Genomic DNA, 17504 nt, shown 5'->3' on the forward strand with positions numbered 1-17504 from the left:
CTGCAGACGATGTGCTGCCGATTTTCGCCTACCCGCACAAACTGGGCAAGTCGGTCACTGGGGGCTACGTGTACCGGGGCTGCGAGTACCCGAACCTGAACGGCCTCTACATTTTTGGAGATTTCATGAGCGGGTAAGTGGCCTAACAACAGTTCTGAGGGGGCAGGGACCGGAGAAGTGAAAGATGGGCGGATGTGCAACACCACTGAGAGGCCCTGGGCCATCTGGCTCCTGGGAGCCAGGACCTGCCATGGCACCCGCTCCCCCCATGGTGTCCATACATTTGTTCTCTACATCTGTGTCTCTATTTCTGCCTTGCAAACCGGTCCATCTGTACCGTTTTTCTAGATTCCGCGTGTATGCGTGAACATACCATATTTGTTTTTCTGAGTTCGTTCACTGTGTATGACAGACTCTTTCCCCAGGGGAGCTCATGGAGCCTCATATGACGACCTTGTTCTCCCGTTGTATAGACGGGAAAACTGAGGACCAGAGAGGCCCAGGGAAGCTACACACCTGGCACGATGTTTAAAAGTACAGCTAAGATGGCCTGTGCCCAAAGCCTGGTGTGCTTGCTAGCCGTGTGACCTTGAGCCAGTTACTTCACCTCTCTGTGCTTTAGCTTCCTTATGTGTAAATGATAATAGTACCTGCTTCTTAGGGTTGTTTGAGGCCTGTTCCTACATATACAGCACTTAGAATCTAGAATATGTTCAATTTCTGTATTTTTCTGTTTGTTTTTGTCTTTTTAGTAAGGTGGAAGGATCTGTTGGTTATCTAAGGACCCTTCCAGCCTCATAAATTGTATTTTTTTTGCGGGGGGGAGGGGTTGTTGTTTTTGTTGTTGTTGTTGTTTTTGCCACACCATGCAGCTTTCAGGATCTTAATTCCCTGATCAGGGCTTGAATCCGGGCCCGCTGCTGTAGAAGTGTAGAATACTAACCACTGGACCGTCAGTTGTTAATTATTCCCACCGTAGCCTCTCCATGTAAGGGCAGCTGAAATGGGTCTCTCGGGAGAAGAAAAAAGGAAGCCCAAGGCTGGCAGAATTCTTACCTCTTGTAGGTTGCTGATCTGAGGTGGGTTTGTGGCCAATGTGTCTGCAGCTAGAGCTGACAGAGAACTCTGACCTGGGCCTCTGGTTGCTGGATCCTTCTCCCAGCTTGGGGTCTCCCTCTGGAACTTGATTATCCCATCTGGAATATGGGTCTAGAGGAAACCTCTTTTTTTACCCTGATTCTCCTTTTCCCCTTCTGCCGTCCCCCAGCAATGCCCAAGCCATCTGAACACAGAAATTCAATAAATTTTGCCGGCATTTCCCAAGCCCCTCTGCTGGGTCAGGCTTTGTGCCGTGGCCAAAGCAACAGAGTTGAAGATACCTCATACCCAAGTCAGGGAGACAGACCCACGCTCAGTCCAGTTGAGTCCAGCCTCAGAGAGGCTGTGCGCAGTGCTGGGGAAGTCCAGCACAGGGGCAGTCAGGAGGGCTTCCCAGAGGAGGGGATGACCAAGCAGGGCCTGAAAGTATCAGTAGGTGATTGACAGGCGTAGAAGGGCATAAGGGACAAGATCAGCATATTCTGGAGATGCCAGATTCTCCACTTCATGCTGCGAAGTGGAGGCAGCTCCAAAGTACGTGCTAACTCCTGGGCACCAGCCTTGGCAGCTTCTGAACTGGAAGTCAGCTTCTGAATCGGAAGCCAGCTCCTGACTGCCTCCTGCTGGTCAGAGGGTGGGGCCGAGCTGAAGGGGCAGGAACCAAGTTGGTCTTCTTCACCCCTGTGCTTCTCCTGGGACATAGCTGGTGCTCAGTGAAGAATGCACACGGTCTGGCTTCATGGATGTACGGCCTGTGTGCTTGCATGGGGCCCTGTGCTTGGAAGGGCCCACACTTGGTTTAATGCTCTGCTATTACTGTCTTGAAATTTTTAGTACAAGGGGCCCTGCCTGTTCACTTTGCACTGGACCCTGCAAATTACGTATGACCCTGGTTGCATGGATAATAGATGAGTGGATGGATGGTTTGGTGGGGGGGGGGGGTCCCCCAGGCATCCCGCCAGGCATGACCCTACAGCCTATCCTCCTTTGCAGGCGTCTGATGTCCCTCCGAGAGAACCTGGGGACAGGCCAATGGCAGTACAGTGAGATCTGCATGGGCCGTGGCCAGACCTGCGCGTTCCCGGGCCTCATCAACAACTACTATCCACACATCATCTCCTTCGCAGAGGATGAGGCCGGTGAGTGCTCCTGAGGCTCTCCATCCAGGCTGCCCATGCCTGGCACTGTCCCCCACCCCATGGGTCCTTCTGGCCTGGGATTCGAGGGATGGCATCTCAGGCCTGAAATCACCTTCCAGCTGGAGAGTGACGTGTTCTGAAGGCTTGAGCCTTGCTAAAGCATCAGTTCTCACCCATCTGAGCCTCCATTTCCTCATCTGGAAGATGGGAGCAGTGGTCCCCCTCCTGCCCTTTCTCCCACCCTGGGCAGGGTTGCTGGGAGGGAGAACGCAATCCCATAGCTAAGAGTCCAGGGCAGTTATGGGACCAGGAAAGGATCTGTGATGGTGGAAATGCAGGCAGGTGGGGGGAGAGTGCCTCCCCGGGGACCTCCAGCACCCTGGGTTCCTGATGGCAAACGTATCGGAGCCTATAAATGAAGCCACATTGTCTTCAGAAAGTGGTGGGCACTGCTTTCTTTCCTGTTAGCAGGTCTCCCATTCAGGCACTTGTGTTTTCAGTGCAAGGAACAGAGGGGGAGGGGAGAGGAAGAAGGACCATGGAGGCTGGATTCCGCCTTTGTCCTTGGCCCCGGATTGTCCCTGGACAAAAGCCGAGGGGCCCCCAGTGGGGCCTGGTGGATGCTTGGACAGGTTACTAGGCAACGCCCTCCTGAGGGCCTTTCGAGAGGTGTCCCCTGCAGGGCCCAGTGCCCAGAGCCCCCAGGCCTGAGTCTGGGAAACCTTTGTTGAACCGACACTTGTCAGAATCTAAATTTTCAAAAGGGCAGCCCCAGCCCTCACCGCCCTCCCTAAGCCCACTGGGCCCTTGAAAGCCCTTTCTTTTGGTCAGTAGGGGGTTAACATGTTTTGGAAGGGGGTACCCCCCACACACACCCTCCTCCCCCTCCAGAGCCCAGACCCAGAGGCAGGGCCTGGAAGGTGCAGTTCCCAGGGGCCCCTTCCTCAGCCCTCTGAGTGAACACTGAGGGATGGACGCTGAGGGACAGACAGCCAGGAGGAGACCCCTCAAAGACAGACAGCCCAGGGACAGCACCTTGGTGAGCTCGGGCAGGTGGCCCTGGAAGGCACAGATACCCGGGGCACTGATGCCAGCAAACCTCTCCCATCTCCCTCCGGCCTCTGCCTCTCTGCCTGATCTTCTGACACTTGCAAATTGCAAAACAAGGACCTCTGCTGGCCCAGTGTCCTCCAGGGGCAGTCTATACCGCAGAGACCGGGAGGGCAGCGTGGCCCTTGGCAGGGCTTAGCAGTGCCGTGGGGGCTCCCTGCCCATGCACGGGTTGGGGGGCCATGGCTCTCCGCAGATTAAGGCCTTGGGGTGCACCTGGTCCAACGCTGTCACTTTACAGATGGTGAAACTGAGGCTGACTTTTTCTGCCCACCATGGGATGGGGGACACTGGACACAGCCTGGCCGCAGGAGGCCTCCCAGAGCAGGACCTCAAGCTCAAGCTTGGTCCGGCAAAGGCAGCTAATGGAGGAGGACATCTAGGCCGAGGGGGGCAGCATGTGCCGGGAGCTCTGAGTTGCTCCAGGGCCTGGAGTATAGGTTCGAGGAGGGCTGCACGGCCAGGGAGGAGACAGTGGCCGCTCCCAAGGACCTCTCTCCAGAAAGGAGCCCAGAGAGGGAAGTGATGGCTCAAAGCCACACACAAATTCACAGCTGCAACTATGGGCTCTCCAGCAGAGACCTGCTTGCCAGAGGCCCAGCTCCCTCCCACAGGGTGCATTACACCTTGTGGGCCTGTTGCCCTGGAGGGAGGTCAGGGACCATTGACCACTCAGCATCCTGCCCTCCCCAGCCCCCGGCTCCCTGCCACAGCCGGAAGTGGCCCAGTTACATGGGTCACCTCTTAAGTGTCTTCCTCTTCAGGAATTCCCTAGGTTTCCTGGGCCTTAGTTCTCAGACACCACCCTCATGCAGCCCTCCCTGACTGCACCAGTCACCAGGGACATGCTTTCCTTCAGGCTCTCATCTCACTGTCTGTATTGGCCTCCCCTTGGGAAAATCACCCCCTCCCCCATCCTTGGGAGAGCTCTCTACTGCCTCTTACAAGGATGGAAGATATTAGCGTGGCTCAACCATCACATTGAGCCCCATGTGGTCTGTGTCTGGGCCCCCCAGTTACCACATCAGCGTGGGCTTGGGTTTCTGAGTTCCAGGTCTGCTTAACTATTCACCAGCTGTGTGACTTTGGGCAAGTCACTTGACCTCTCTGAGCCTCTGTTTTCTCATCTGGAAGTTGAGAATAATGAAGCTTGATTCCTGGGCATGGGTACCTGTGGCAGCAAGGGCCATGGCGTGGGATGGGGTTGAGGAGGGAGCAGAGAACTCAATTTCCCTGAGAGCACCTGTGGGGCCAGGTGCTCATAATTCCACTTCTAGAAACGGAGGCTCGGAGTGGGGCTGTCCCTGAGCCGCTGGAGCTCACACATGGCCGAGTGCAGGGGCTGGGATTCACACTAGAGACCCCCCAAGCACAAACACTCCTGCCCCTGCTACCTGCCTGGGAGGCGCCTGCTGGCCAGTGGAGAGAGATGCTGTCCCCAAGGACGTGGGAGGACCTGGACCCTCGTGCTGATGACAGTTACAGCAGCAATAATAGCCAATATCGGTGGAGCATCCACTATATGCTCTTCCATCCTCCCCACAGCCCCACCACACAGGCGCATTTTGGGGATGCAGAAGCTGAGTCAGCGGTAAGCGCTCAGTGGGGAGCTGGGCTGTGGGTCCCCGTTGGTGCTCAGAGATGTGTGGTGCTGGGCATGAAACCCAGGCAGGGACCAGGGGTGGGGCTGGGTCACCAGGAAGGAGGCAAGAGCAGAGGTCAGAGACTGAGCAGTCTGGGCAGAGCGGCCGGCAGCCCGGGAGGCCATGCTGCAGAGGCCCCTGGGCATGTCTGGATGCTTTTCTCAGCCTCAGTTTCCAGTTCTGGGGCCTGGAGAGGTACACTGACCCAAAGCATCTCCCCTTCTGGCTCGCTGAGGTTGGGGTGCATCTCAGAGCCTGAGGTGGGGGATAGGGCTGGCCGGGATGGTATTCCAGGCCGTGTTCTCATTCCTTCCTGTTTCTCGTCCAAGGGGAGCTGTACTTCATGTCAACGGGTGTGCCAAGTGCCACGGTGGCACGTGGGGTTGTCTACAAAATGATTGATCCCTCCAGGTGAGTCCCCGCCTGCCCCAGCATGGCTGGAGAGCCCTCCCTGTCTGCCAGGAACCCTCCCCTCCATCACCTTATTTCCCCCGTCTACATCAGCATGGGCTTAATCACTCCCTAAGGTAGGTGTGATTCATATCCCCATTTTTCAGATGAGAAAACTGAGGCCCAGAGAGGGGACGTGACTAGCTAAGCTCATACTGCTGATCAGAGGCAGATCTAGGATTCAAAACCCATCTGCCAGCCTCAAAGTCCAGCTCTATTCATGCTAGGAGGGCACCAAAGATACTGGCGGGGGCCGATAAACATGGGCCGCACCATTACTTCTTTTTTTTAATTCTTTTCTAAAATTTTAGAACAGTTTTAGATTTCCAGAGAAGTGGCAAAGAGAGTACAGTTTCGCACATACGCCTCACCCAGTGTTCCCTGTTGGTAACGTCTGAACATTATCATGGTCCGTTTGTCGCAATTAATGAACCAGTATCGGTATATTACGATTCATTCGATGCCACACTTTTTTTTTTTTTTAAAAATTGAGGGAACTCCGTACTTTTAAAACAAAAGGATTCCTCTAGATTCTCCCTAGTGTCCTTTTGCCCGGGATCCCATACAGAATCCCACATCACATTTGGTCATCGTGCCTTGTTAGCACCCTCTGGTCGGTGACAGCTTTTCAGACATTGCTCTGTTGACCACCCTTTTTCACTGAAAGCACAAAGCTATTAGTTACTAACATAACTATTTATCAAGAAAAACATAAGCGCTTGCTCCTTTCCTTTCCCTGAGATCTCAGCCCTCTTCGGATTTATGTCATTGCAGAGGAACGCACGCAAACTTTGCATTTTTCTTCGTCGGTCTACCCTTATTTTGTATAAATAGTCCCACATTGCAACATCACCTTCAGAAGGCTCGTGTTTGATGGCGGTGTAATTTTCTGTTGAGTCACTGTGCCATGATTGCCTTACCCATCCCTTGAACATTTAGGTTATTTCCAATGTTTGAAAAAAGAGTTCTTTAAGGAAGTATCGCCTAGTTCATGCCAGATGCTGCCTGAGACTCACCATGTCCTTTAGTCTGTGCTGCAGCCTTCAGGGTTTATGACCCCGGTGCGTGCGACAGAGTGAACCCGAGGCTTAGGGATTTCTGCTCAAGGTCTCGTGGGTCAGAGGAGCCAGCAAAGGTCTAGACTCCCCTTCCCTCCCTCCGTCCCTCCTGACTCTTCTCATCCCTTTCATTTTTCTCTTGTGGAATCCATGTAATTTTTTGCACCCACAACATGTTGCAGAGGGGCCCCGTTCCAACACATCTGGAAAATGAAGACATGAGAAGCAGAGGGGGTGGGGGTCATCTATTGCCGCCCAAACATAACCGCTGTGGCATTTTTTGCTGCATCTCCTACCCTTTGGCAAGACAAAAATGTTTATGTAATTTCCTTAAGGAACAAACCCCAGCTGGGTCAGTCTGAAGAGTTTGGCTCTCATGTGGAGTTCAAAGCAGCTAGAAAACCCACCTTTTCTGCAGCTTGGAGAAGGGTGTGTGCCAGGCTCTGTTTCAGCCTCTGGGGGGAAAGGCCCATGTCCCTCCTTGGTTTCCCTCTTTTGCCAAGGCTGTCTGAAAGCCACCCCGGGTCACGTGGCTGCTTCAGCCCTTGGATTTCCCCTCGAGCTCCTGAGACCCATTGAAGTCTTGGACCCACGTGGGTTGGTCCCAGAATAGGGTCGGTCCCATTCAAAGACTCACAGATCGACGGCCAGAAGCTCATTAAAATGGGATTCCATTCCTTACTTGTGCCCCTCAAAGATGTCCAGGGAGACCCAATTCATAGCCCTGGCAACCCTTCTCAGGCTCTTTTCTCTCCCGCCCTCTCCAACCTCACATTTCAAGGCCCCTGGATCCCTCAGCTCTGCTGCCAGCCCCGAGGCTTTCTCTCTCTCCCTGCTTTATTCTTTAGGTCGACTTAACCTTTCCCTTTGATTCTGTATCACCAGAAATCCCAGAACCAGAGGGGCACAGAGAGACCCTCCTCAAAGGCTGTGGGGGGCGGGGGGCATGGTAAGGTGCAGGGATCAGGCTGTGGTGACAGTTACAGGAGTCGGACCGGCAGGCTGGGGAGAAGTACTGTGACGTTTGATCACATCCCAAGGACACTTCATGCTCCGAATTAGAAATGGCCACTGGCCCTCCTGCTCTTCAGGTAGAGGCTGGGCAGGCACTTAGCAGGCCGTTCTAGGGGGCTCCTGCCCTGGGGCTGGGCTCTTGGGGCCTGGGAGGTGTGGCGCAGCAGGGGCGCTGCTGCATAAGGGGCCACTGTTGTTACCGTCCACACCTGCCCAGGTCTGAACGCACACCGACCCTTCCCCTTCTTGCCTGGCTGCAGGGGGCGGGTGATGTCAGAGGGACGTGCTCAGGGCGGGCTCCCAGGGTGACACTCATGACCTCCCGTGTGTCGGCAGACGGGCACCACCCGGCAAGTGTCAGATCCAGCCCGCCCAGGTGAAGGTCAGGAGCCGCCTCATCCACTTTGTGCCCAAAGAAAGTAAGTGCCCGCCAAGGGGGGGACGCAGTGGGAGTTCCTCCAGCCCACACCCACTGCCCCTTCTCCAGATGTGGATGCTCCCGGCTGGGCCTGGATGCCCTTCCTCGGACCCCAGGCCCAGCACCGGGCCTGGTGCACAGGAGACACTCCGAGTGGGTGAAACTCCTTAAACCCCCTTCCACTCATGCAGTGTGTGCCCGTCCCAGACCATGGTGGGCGGCTCCAAGGGGCTGCAGGCCCCACAACCAGCACGGCAGAGGGATAAACAGCTGGTCCCAGGCCAGGTTCATGCAGAGTTCCAGGGAGGGACAGAGAAAGAGGGTATATTTATGTGTGAGCAAGATTGGAAAGAGTTGATTTTAGGTACAAGGGCACCTGGGGAGGGGGCATTTGGGCTGGGTCTGCTATAAGATGGTTCTGTTTTGACAAGCTTGGTGGGGAGGGAGGAGGTACAAATCCTCATGAGCCGAGGGCCAGGCAAGGCCACAATGACCGTGCATGGGATCTGGGGCCTTCTGAAGAGGGTATGCCCTGAGGATGGGGCTGTTTCACTGCGTCCAAGTTGGTGGGAACAGAGAGAGACCCAGTGTTGTCAGATCTTCCAATTCTCAAGCCAAGCAGGATGTCCATCCACCCATCCATCTATCCACCAACCCATCCACCCACCCACCCATCCATCCACCCACCCACCCATCTATCCATCCATCCATCCATCCATCCATCCATCCATCCATCCACGCACCTATCAATCCATCCACCCATCCATCCACCCATCCATCCATCCACCTGTTCATCCATCCATCATTCCATCCACCAACCCATCCATCCATGCACCCACTCATCCATCTGTCCACCCACGCACCCACCCCATGTATGTGCTTCATACTGAGGCTATAATGCTGAGCAAGCAGATAAGGTCCCTCCCTTCTTGGGCTGCTATTGTATAATCCCCAGATTTGAAAATCTTGGCAACTAGTTCACAATCTTAAAAACCGCCCTGAAGGCCAAAGGAAGTACTTTAGCAGGCTGAGTGTGCCCAGCAGGTCTCCAGTGGCAGACTGGGGAGAAGGGGAGGGCAGGAAGAGAGGGAGGCTGGGCACCTGGGTGGGTGGCAGTGCCAGCCCTGAGGAAGGGGTGCCCGGCTGGGGAGAGGGAGGCTGGGGGAAGGGGTGAGCTGGGTGTTTGGGGAAGTTAATTCTAGTTGCAATTCTAGTTGGTTTCGGGCCTTGGCAGAGTTTTCTGTTCACTCATTCAGCAGTTTATGCACTTCTGTTAGTTATGTGCTCTGTGCTGGATGCTGGAGCCAGAGGAGAAGTCAGTCCAGACCCGGTCCTGGCTGGGGCAGACAGAGAGGTCATTTAGTGTCCCAGGCCCCGTGACAGAAGTTGTGCTGGGCGCCATGGGGACCCAGAGCAGTGCAGAGCCAGGGGTGAAGGGAGCGGGGTGGGAAGACCCTGGAGGCTGAGGGTTGAGCCTGAGTGGAGAGGAAGGTGCATTGCAGAGGTGGGGGAAGGGCAGTCTAGGCAGTGAAAGCAGCAGGAGAAGCAAGAGCCCTGGGAGCTGGAAGTCCTTCCCTGTGGGTGGAGTGGGGGCCAGCGTGCGGGTTGGAGGAGGGTCTGGCCCATGTTCTGGCCCCAGCCTGTGCTTGGTCTTGTATCCAGGCCCTTTCTCAGCCCCATCTCAGCAGTTTTCCAAGTGAGACTGTCTGGTGGCCCCAGGATCCCTCCCCGTAGTAACCAAGTAGTCTGGCGGGTTCCACCTCCCCTGAGTGAGGCAGTGCCTGGCAGAGTGTCTGAGGTGGAGTGAGGTTTATCCCTGTGGCTGACCTGGGCCAAGTGCGAGGACCATATCCTGCAGGGATGATGGGAATCACCCACCTCAGCTCCCTGACACCTAATGTGTCCAGGTTCCCGTGGGGGGATAGATGAGCAGGGGGTCAGTGTGGGCCCCAGCCCTGCATCTAGAGAGCTCCCATCCAACCTCCTGTGATGGGCGGAGGGCAGCAGCATTGGGAGCCTGGAGGGGAGGGCTTCACCTGACCAGAGGGGCCCTGGGCAGGCTGGTCCCCATTCTGCTGGCCTGCCCTCCACCCACCGCAGTTTCCCCCCATCAACCGGCCTCAGCTTCCTCACCCTTAAACCAGAGATTGCAGCTGGAAAGTGTCATTTGCTCTGAGAAGCTCTCCCAGACACTCCTTCCCTGCCGCTGTGCTCATGAATTTACGGTGTGACGGTCTTTCCCCTGCCAGACTGGTGATTCCTGGGAGGAGAGAAGGGCCAGGGGTGGGGAGAGACCCAGCAGCAGAGGCAGGAAGCAGCTTCCAGCAAGGGTTTGCAGAATGACTGAAGAAGCACCTGGCACTCAGCTCCAGGTTGGCATCCTGTGGGGTCAGGGTGACGCAAGAAGCACTCTTGGGGCACCTCATCCTCAGGGTCTGAGTAGAGGGCAGAATGAGGACATCTTTCCCTGGGGTCTGCATTCCCGGGGGGAGAGCTGGGGTGGGCTGGGGCGGCGGGGTCCCTCTGACCACAGGCTCTTCCTCTGTGCAGAGTTCATCCGGACGACGGAGAGCACCGCTCGGCCCACGGCGCGCGCGCCCACCAGGGCTCCCCGCCGCGGCCGCCCCACGGCCGCTCCCACCCCTAGGCCGGCACGGTCCACCCCGCGGCCCGGGCGCCGTCGGGGCGGTGGGCGGCGGCGGGGACGGCCGGGCACCGCGAACCACGAGCCCTCGAACGGCGCCGTGCGCCTGGTGCGGCCCGCGGGCCTGAGTCCGGGCCGCGGGCGCGTGGAGGTGTTCGCGGGCGGACGCTGGGGCACCGTGTGTGACGACGCCTGGGACACCAAGGCCGCCGCCGTCGTGTGCCGCCAGCTGGGCTTCGCGTACGCCGTGCGGGCCACCAAGCGCGCTGAGTTCGGCGAGGGCCACGCGCTGCCCATCCTGCTGGACGACGTGCGCTGCACAGGCAGCGAGCGCAACCTGCTGGAGTGCGCGCACGCGGGCCTGGGCTCGCACAACTGCGGCCACCAGGAGGACGCCGGTGTCGTCTGCAGCCGCGAGGACCCCGATCTGTAGGCGAGCATCGTCTGTCTGTCTGACCTGGCTGTCCATTGTCCGTCGGGAGCCCGGGAGGCCCCTCCACCCGGTGCACGCCTGGTGCGCGCACCCGAGTCCGAGGGTTGAGGGGAACGTGGTGGGTGTCATAGGGGTGGCCCATCTGTAATGCTGTCCTGTGGATGCGTGTGTGACGTGTGCAGTGCACACGTGTTCTTTGTGGGTTCCTGTCCATGTGTCTTCTGCCATCCCGAAGTGGAAGTGTGTGTCAGGATTCGTGTGGTCCCTGTAGGTGTGTGGCCGTGGGCCCGAGGTGCTCTTTTCTTACCTCCACACACCTCAAGCAGCAGCAGGAGCACAGGCTGGTGAAACCCTGAGCACTGAGGGCAGCTGCCCTTCAACGGCAGACGTGACCTCTGCTCCAGCTGTGGATGGAGGGAGGGGACCAGGCCTGCCCTGCCCATGCGGGGAGTGGAAGGCCCCACATCAGCTGGAGCATGGCCTGGGGAATGTGGCCTAAAGAGCATGGACCAGTGGCCTGGAAGTCAGAGTTGCGGAAGAGAACATGAAGGCATCTAGTGGGGCCAAGGGAAGTCATCAGACTGATGGGTCCAGGGTGACCAGTGGGCCGTGGCTGCCCCAGCAAGGGTCAGGCTGCCTAGGAGGAAGCGAGTGCCTGGGCAGGGCTGGTAGGGGGCAGTGGGTGACTTCAGGGAGTTGCCTCCTGGGCCTCGTCACCATGCCAGGCCCAGCCACGCCAAGCACCACGGTTGCTGGGGAGGCTTCAATGTTCTCCACATTCAAGCCTGTGCCAGGGCCACCTCTGTCATCTCCATTCCCCGCCGCCCCTGCTCAGTGAAATCCCAGGGAACCCTCTGCTTCCTCCTGCCCAACCCCGGGGCCCGACCAGGCTATGGACCCAGTGAGACTACTGATGCTTGTCACCCAGGGCTGTGCCAACAACGTGACTGTTTACAAACACCCTTCCTGCCTCTTTCCTCTGACTCACACCTACCTGGAAGCTGAGGGTGGGGGTGGGAGAAGGGGACTGGGCCTGCCGCCTCCCTCCTGCTCACAGGTGGAAGTTCCTTTGCCCGTTAAGGGTCTCGGCCTTGGTTCGTGCCTGGTCAGTCAAGTATGGCTGGGCTCAGCCTCTGATGGGGCCTAGGGAGGTGAAGCAGATGGATGGATGGTCACTGGGCAGTGAGGACCAGATACGGCCCATGTTGGGGGTGGGGAGGGCTCTGGGTTGGGCATCCTAACCCAACGTGGGTGCTGACCTGGGGGCTGAGCTGGCACTGGGGGTGGCGTGCCTGGCAGTGGAAACGGAGCAGGCAGAAGCCTGTCGGGGTCTCCCAGCTGCTCGCTGAAGCTGAGTCTGGGGTATGAGGCGGCAAAAAAAAAAAGCTTTAGGGTCACCCTCTCAACCCCCCCACCTCTGCCCTAAGCGGGGTGGGCGAGGGCCCCAGACCCTGTGGCTCATCTAACCCTGTTGAGCCCCATGTGGAAACCACAGTTAACCCTGCCACTGAGTGTGGCCCGTGTGCTGGGCACCGTCGTGAGATATAGCACGCCTGAAGTCATTCAGTCCCCAAAACAGCCCTCTTTCTCCCCTTTTACAGATGAGGAAACTGAAGTGCACAGAGCTGAAATATCTTAGTTGAGGTCACTCAGCCAGGGACAGAGAAGCCAAATTTGAACACGAGCTGGCTAGTCCTAGCACCTGCCAGATGTATAACACTGAACTCCCTGGCTATCCCCGCAGAAAGTCTCAGTGTGGCCCAGGGCCCCAGCCTGCCGGGAAATAGCTGGTGAAGACCCCCGTGGGCCCCTTCTGCCAAGCAGATGGCTGTGCTGCCTCCCACTGCCCAGGGATGGTTGACTGGGCATCTTCCCAGGACCCAGGGAAATCCTGAAGTGTTAGGAGCTGGGAGGGCCTGTAATGACCGTCCAGGCCAAACTGCTCACTGTGCTGATGGGGGAATGAACCTGAGAGGCTGAGTGTCCAGGCCTTTGGTCAGATGGGGCCGAGCTAAGACTAGAGCCCAGGGAAGGTGGGGTGGCCCTCGGGGCCCTCAGAGCAGGGCAGCACCGTGGAAGGACCAGGGTTGTCGGTCCCTCTGGCTTGGAGTCAGACAGCAGCCTCTGCCTCCTCTTCCTGGGCCTCCTCTGTGCTCTTCCCTGCCCCTCTTCATCCTGCAGAGCCCCCTCCTCAGTTCAAGGCCTGGAGGACATGATGCCAGAAGGCGGGGCCTGGGAGGTGGGCACCTCCCACTGCATCTCAGCACCCACAGCCTGGGGCCACCATCTGGGGCCCCTGGCACCTTCCCCAAGTGGTGAGGTGGAGTGGTCCAGCCCTCTGCTGGGCCCTAAGGATCATTGCTGTTTGTTGGGCCAACTTGGGGAGGTCCCAGACCCGTCACTCCTCTGAGCAGTGCTGGCCTTGGCCTACCAGTCCTCCAGGCAGGGTGTTCCCCCTCCCCAACCTGCTGACCCATCACCCCTTAGGCTCCAAATGAGGCTGAGGCTGCAGCCTGACTCCTGAGAAGGAGGCTCACAGACTCACTGCTCTTTCGCTAGTAATAATGAGGGTAGGCAGCTGACATTGGAGGAGCACTTACCGCGCCAGGCACTGTTCTAAAGGTTTTACGTATTCGTCACTCTTTAATCCTCATATTAACTCAACGAGGCAGGTGCTATGGTCACCCTCCCACCCACTTTACAGATGGGGAAGCTGAGGCCCAGGGGGCCTTAGTTACTTGCCGAATGTCACACAGCCAGTATTTGAAACCAGGCAGCCTGGCTCTGGAGCCCCAGCTGTGGGCTGTCACACTGTGCTACCCCGAGAGCACTGAATTCAGTGCCTGCCTCGCTGGGCCCCGTCATTGTGCAGATGGGGACACAGGCCCAGTGAAGGGCAGGGTTAGGTGCAAACTCCCTGTCCAGTGATCCTTTCACTCCACCACAGCTGGGCAAGCCGAGGGAGCAGTCACAGGTGACTCTGTCCCCAGGGACGTTGATCCTGCCTCTGAGTCCTCCAAAGTCTCTGGGGATGGAGGCTGGTCTCAGCCAAGGCTGGCCCTGCTCCCTCTAGGCCTCTGGCCTCACCCCCTCTCATCCAGCCTCCAGTCAGCAGCTGGAGTGATCTCTCAGAACCTGCCCAGAGAAGGACCGCCTCTGCCCAGCATCACACAGCATAGTTCTGGAGCCCTCAGAGCCACGGCTGCAGGGATGTCCCAGGTGTGGCCCAGCACCCAGGACTGCATCCAAGGTGTCAGCCTCAGGTAACAACACTCCAGGTCCCTTGCTGGGCCTTATTTGTTCCCCGTTCACCTGCATCCCTCCAGCAAGCCCCAACTAGGCTGGGCCCTTTATCCTCCGATGACAGGATAGGCTCACTGTCCGTGGCAGCCCTGATGGCTTCAGTCAGTGGCTGAAGGCAGCCAAGCTAGGGAGCAACCTCTAGCTCCCCAAGGCATTCCTGTGTTTACACTTTGCAAATGCTTAAGTGACCTTCCCAAGGCCACACAGTCAAGCCTGGACCCCTCGTCTCTAACATCTCAGGCATTATACAATTAGAGACCAGGGATCCAGTCTTGACTGTGTGACCTTGGGAAGGTCACTTATCCTCTCTGAGCCTCATTGGAAAACAGAAGTAATCAGCGGGATTATTGGAAGAAAAATGAGGTAACATTTACAGACATGCCCAGGACGTTCCATGTTGCTTCCTGGACAGAAAGTTCAGTAGCAGGCTGTTGGCGTCCACACTAGCAGCTGCCAACTGCACAAGACAGGGTGGGGAGGGGCATGCCAGGTAGAGGGACCAGCATGAGAATGACCTGGGGACAAATCCTCAAAATGGGAGGAAGCTGAGCCCCTTCAGCTAGCATGTTGAACCCACATCTTCTTGTGGGAGCATCTGTCCTCTGGTCCCCCTGTGAAGAACTAGCTTTTATTGATCATTTACTCTATGCCAGATACCTCAGGTGTGCGGGATCATTTAATCCTCACAGTTACTCCATAAGGCACCCCTGACACTGCAGACAAAAAAAAGTGTTGCCTGCCACTCTAGTAAACAGTGAATGTTGCCTGCCATCAAGCCATCAGCCACCCCTACAGTGTGCCCTGAGGGGAATTCAGGATGGAGAAAAACCAGATACTGGCCCTAGATGGTTAAGATGCATATCTAAGGCATAATTTCAATGAGCCCAGACTCTTACATCTTCAGCACTAAAATCATTAACTTGATATGTCTGGTTTTGTGATTAGCAGTAATCTTTTGACGTTCGACTACATGTTTTTTATTTTCATCAAATACTCCTATATATGTATCCTGGCTCCTCCCTTACTTCTTTGGAACAGAGCTCTCTGAGAGGCTGTCTCCCATGCTGTAGTCCTCAGTAAGGTCCCCAAATAAAACATAACTCCCAACTTTTAGGTTGTACGTTTTTCTTCAGTCAACAACTCCTTTCCGGATGATCTCCAAGGTGGCTATGTATGTGGTTGCATATTCAGAGGGGGAGTTAGCTTGGAACCAAGGAGCCTGATCTTTCTCCTTCCCTGGGCTACTGTACCAGGGCCCTGCCAAGCCACGCAAGTGAGGGCAGCCACTTCAGAGCCACCTCTTCTGCCTGCATCTCCCTCAATGATTCCTGCTGGGAAACCACTTCCTGTATGGAAGCCATGTGGCCAGTAGCTACCACAGTGGACAGCTTTTGTCCAGATAGTCCCAGTGAAGGGCCAGGTGGTTGGCCACGTGCTTCCAGGCAGCACCCTCTGCTGGGGGCTCGCGAGGCTGCCTGTCCAGGCAAAGGGCTTCCCACGGGAGCATCAGTGTAAGGTCTTAATCATTCCCAACTGCTCACAGGAGAGCTGGGAGGATCAGATGAGGTGGCGATGGGACAGACCTAGAGGTGACTGCTGTTGATCAATGCACCAGAGGATACTAACGCCCACTTCTCTCCCTAGCTTAGTTGGACAGGCTCGCACTCACTGGCCACAGGTTGTTTCATGCCTGCCCCAGACTGTGACCAGAGCAGTTTAAGATCTGGCCCTGCCCTCAAGGAACAATTGTTTGGCACCCTGCCTTCAAATTGCCCTCAACCCCTGGAGGTTTCACAACCTAGGAGGATCTGTCTGGTCTCCCCGCCTCCCTGTCCCCTGCCCCGCCAGGCCAGCCTGTGTGCACCTGTGGCTGCTTCTCACCACCACATGGGGGCACTGTGTCAAGTCACCGTCTCCCAGCCCTAGGGGGAGGCTGGTGCCATCCCTGAGCTGGGATGGACGTCCAGCTTGTGGAGGCAGGGGCCAGAAATCCTGTATCCTCCACGCTGGGCCCTGCTCTTATTAAATCTTGGCCCTCTCTGACATCCCAGAGCCCACATACCCTGAACGCTCACGCCCCTGGTGGGGACTGTCCCTGGCTGTATCTGGGAAGGAGGTATAAGGGGCTTCTCTGTTTTTCCCAGACCTCTCAGGATGCTGGGACTCTGGCCCAGGGGCACGTCCTTTTCTCAGAAACCCAGCAGCGCCTAAACTCTCTGGGCACCATCTCCCCGGCCGTGAGGACGTTTTTCTGGATGAGGAGGGGCACACCTGGCCCTTCCCAGCCACTGCTTTCGTTCTGGGTCGCTCCTGAGTGTAAGAATCTGGAGGTAAAAAGCCCAGAGCCGTCCTCTTCTGTCATACCCGGATTGGTAAGAAGAAGCGGGTATAAAAGGAAGGAAAGTCTTGGCTATCAGTTTGAAAATACTCTGTGGCCACCCCGGGCACATATTTCGCTTTCCCTCTTGAAGGCGACTTTCCGTACGCAGATTTTCACCCGCTCCAACTCGAGCTCCTTCGGACTTGGGCCAATGCCTTGGACGTTGTGCCCGCGGTCCCCCAACTGGGCTTCCCCTTGGTCTGGGTGGCACCCTCGTGTGCAGCCGTGTGCTCTTCATTCGCGGACATAGGCCTCCCTGTGTCCCCAGGGGCCTCTGCACCTTGTCCTTGTGGACAGGCCGGGCAGGGGAAACCAGCTTTGGAGGCTGGGGTTCCAGGGAGAGGTTTGGGAATAGTCGGCATAATACAGAAACTTGGAGGCTGGGATGGGGTTCCAGGAAGGTTTAGGGAGAAAGGAAAGGGCCTAGGACCCCCCGCGCGGAGAAACGCAGTTATTTGCAGGCGCGAAAGAGGGCTGAGCAGCCTGCAGGATTTAGCGCCGCCGCGAGGGCAGCAAGCGCGGAGGAATTATGGTTGCCAGGGACAACGCGTTCTGGGCGGAGCTGCTGTTGGGGTGGAGCTGGAGGGATGTGGGCGGAGCCTGGGGAGGCGGGGCGAAGGCAGAGCTGGTGGGGGGCGGGGTTCTGTGCCAGAGGCGGAGGTGTGATTGGTGGAGATCACATGCTACGGGCGGGGCCTGGGAGCTGGGCGGGGGCGGGGTTGACGTTCGGGCGGAGCTTCAGGATGGGCGGGGCGGAGCCGCGGCCGGCCCCGAAAGCTGGAGCCGGAGGCAGAGATGTGGTTGGCGGGGACAG

The 17504-nt window shown here is 57.2% G+C and overlaps 1 protein-coding gene across 2 annotated transcripts in view; it reads left to right on the plus strand.

Moving 5' to 3' along the window:
- HHIPL1 (HHIP like 1) overlaps positions 1 to 15409 on the plus strand; it is a 29894-nt gene extending 14485 nt beyond the window's left edge. Inside the window, exons 5-9 of one of the 2 annotated variants that reach the window (XM_057733387.1) lie at positions 7 to 133; positions 2092 to 2237; positions 5320 to 5401; positions 7849 to 7931; positions 10481 to 15409. In XM_057733387.1, the coding sequence (XP_057589370.1) occupies positions 7 to 133; positions 2092 to 2237; positions 5320 to 5401; positions 7849 to 7931; positions 10481 to 11007 (965 nt within the window). In that variant the 3' untranslated portion in view covers positions 11008 to 15409. Of the gene's footprint in view, positions 1 to 6; positions 134 to 2091; positions 2238 to 5319; positions 5402 to 7772; positions 7932 to 10480 lie in introns of those variants that run through there. The other variant, XM_057733388.1, reaches the window with a different exon arrangement.
- Positions 15410 to 17504: the final 2095 nt, after the last annotated feature.

The sequence above is a fragment of the Hippopotamus amphibius genome, chromosome 4, assembly GCF_030028045.1.
Source record: "Hippopotamus amphibius kiboko isolate mHipAmp2 chromosome 4, mHipAmp2.hap2, whole genome shotgun sequence".
Taxonomy (NCBI): domain Eukaryota; kingdom Metazoa; phylum Chordata; class Mammalia; order Artiodactyla; family Hippopotamidae; genus Hippopotamus; species Hippopotamus amphibius.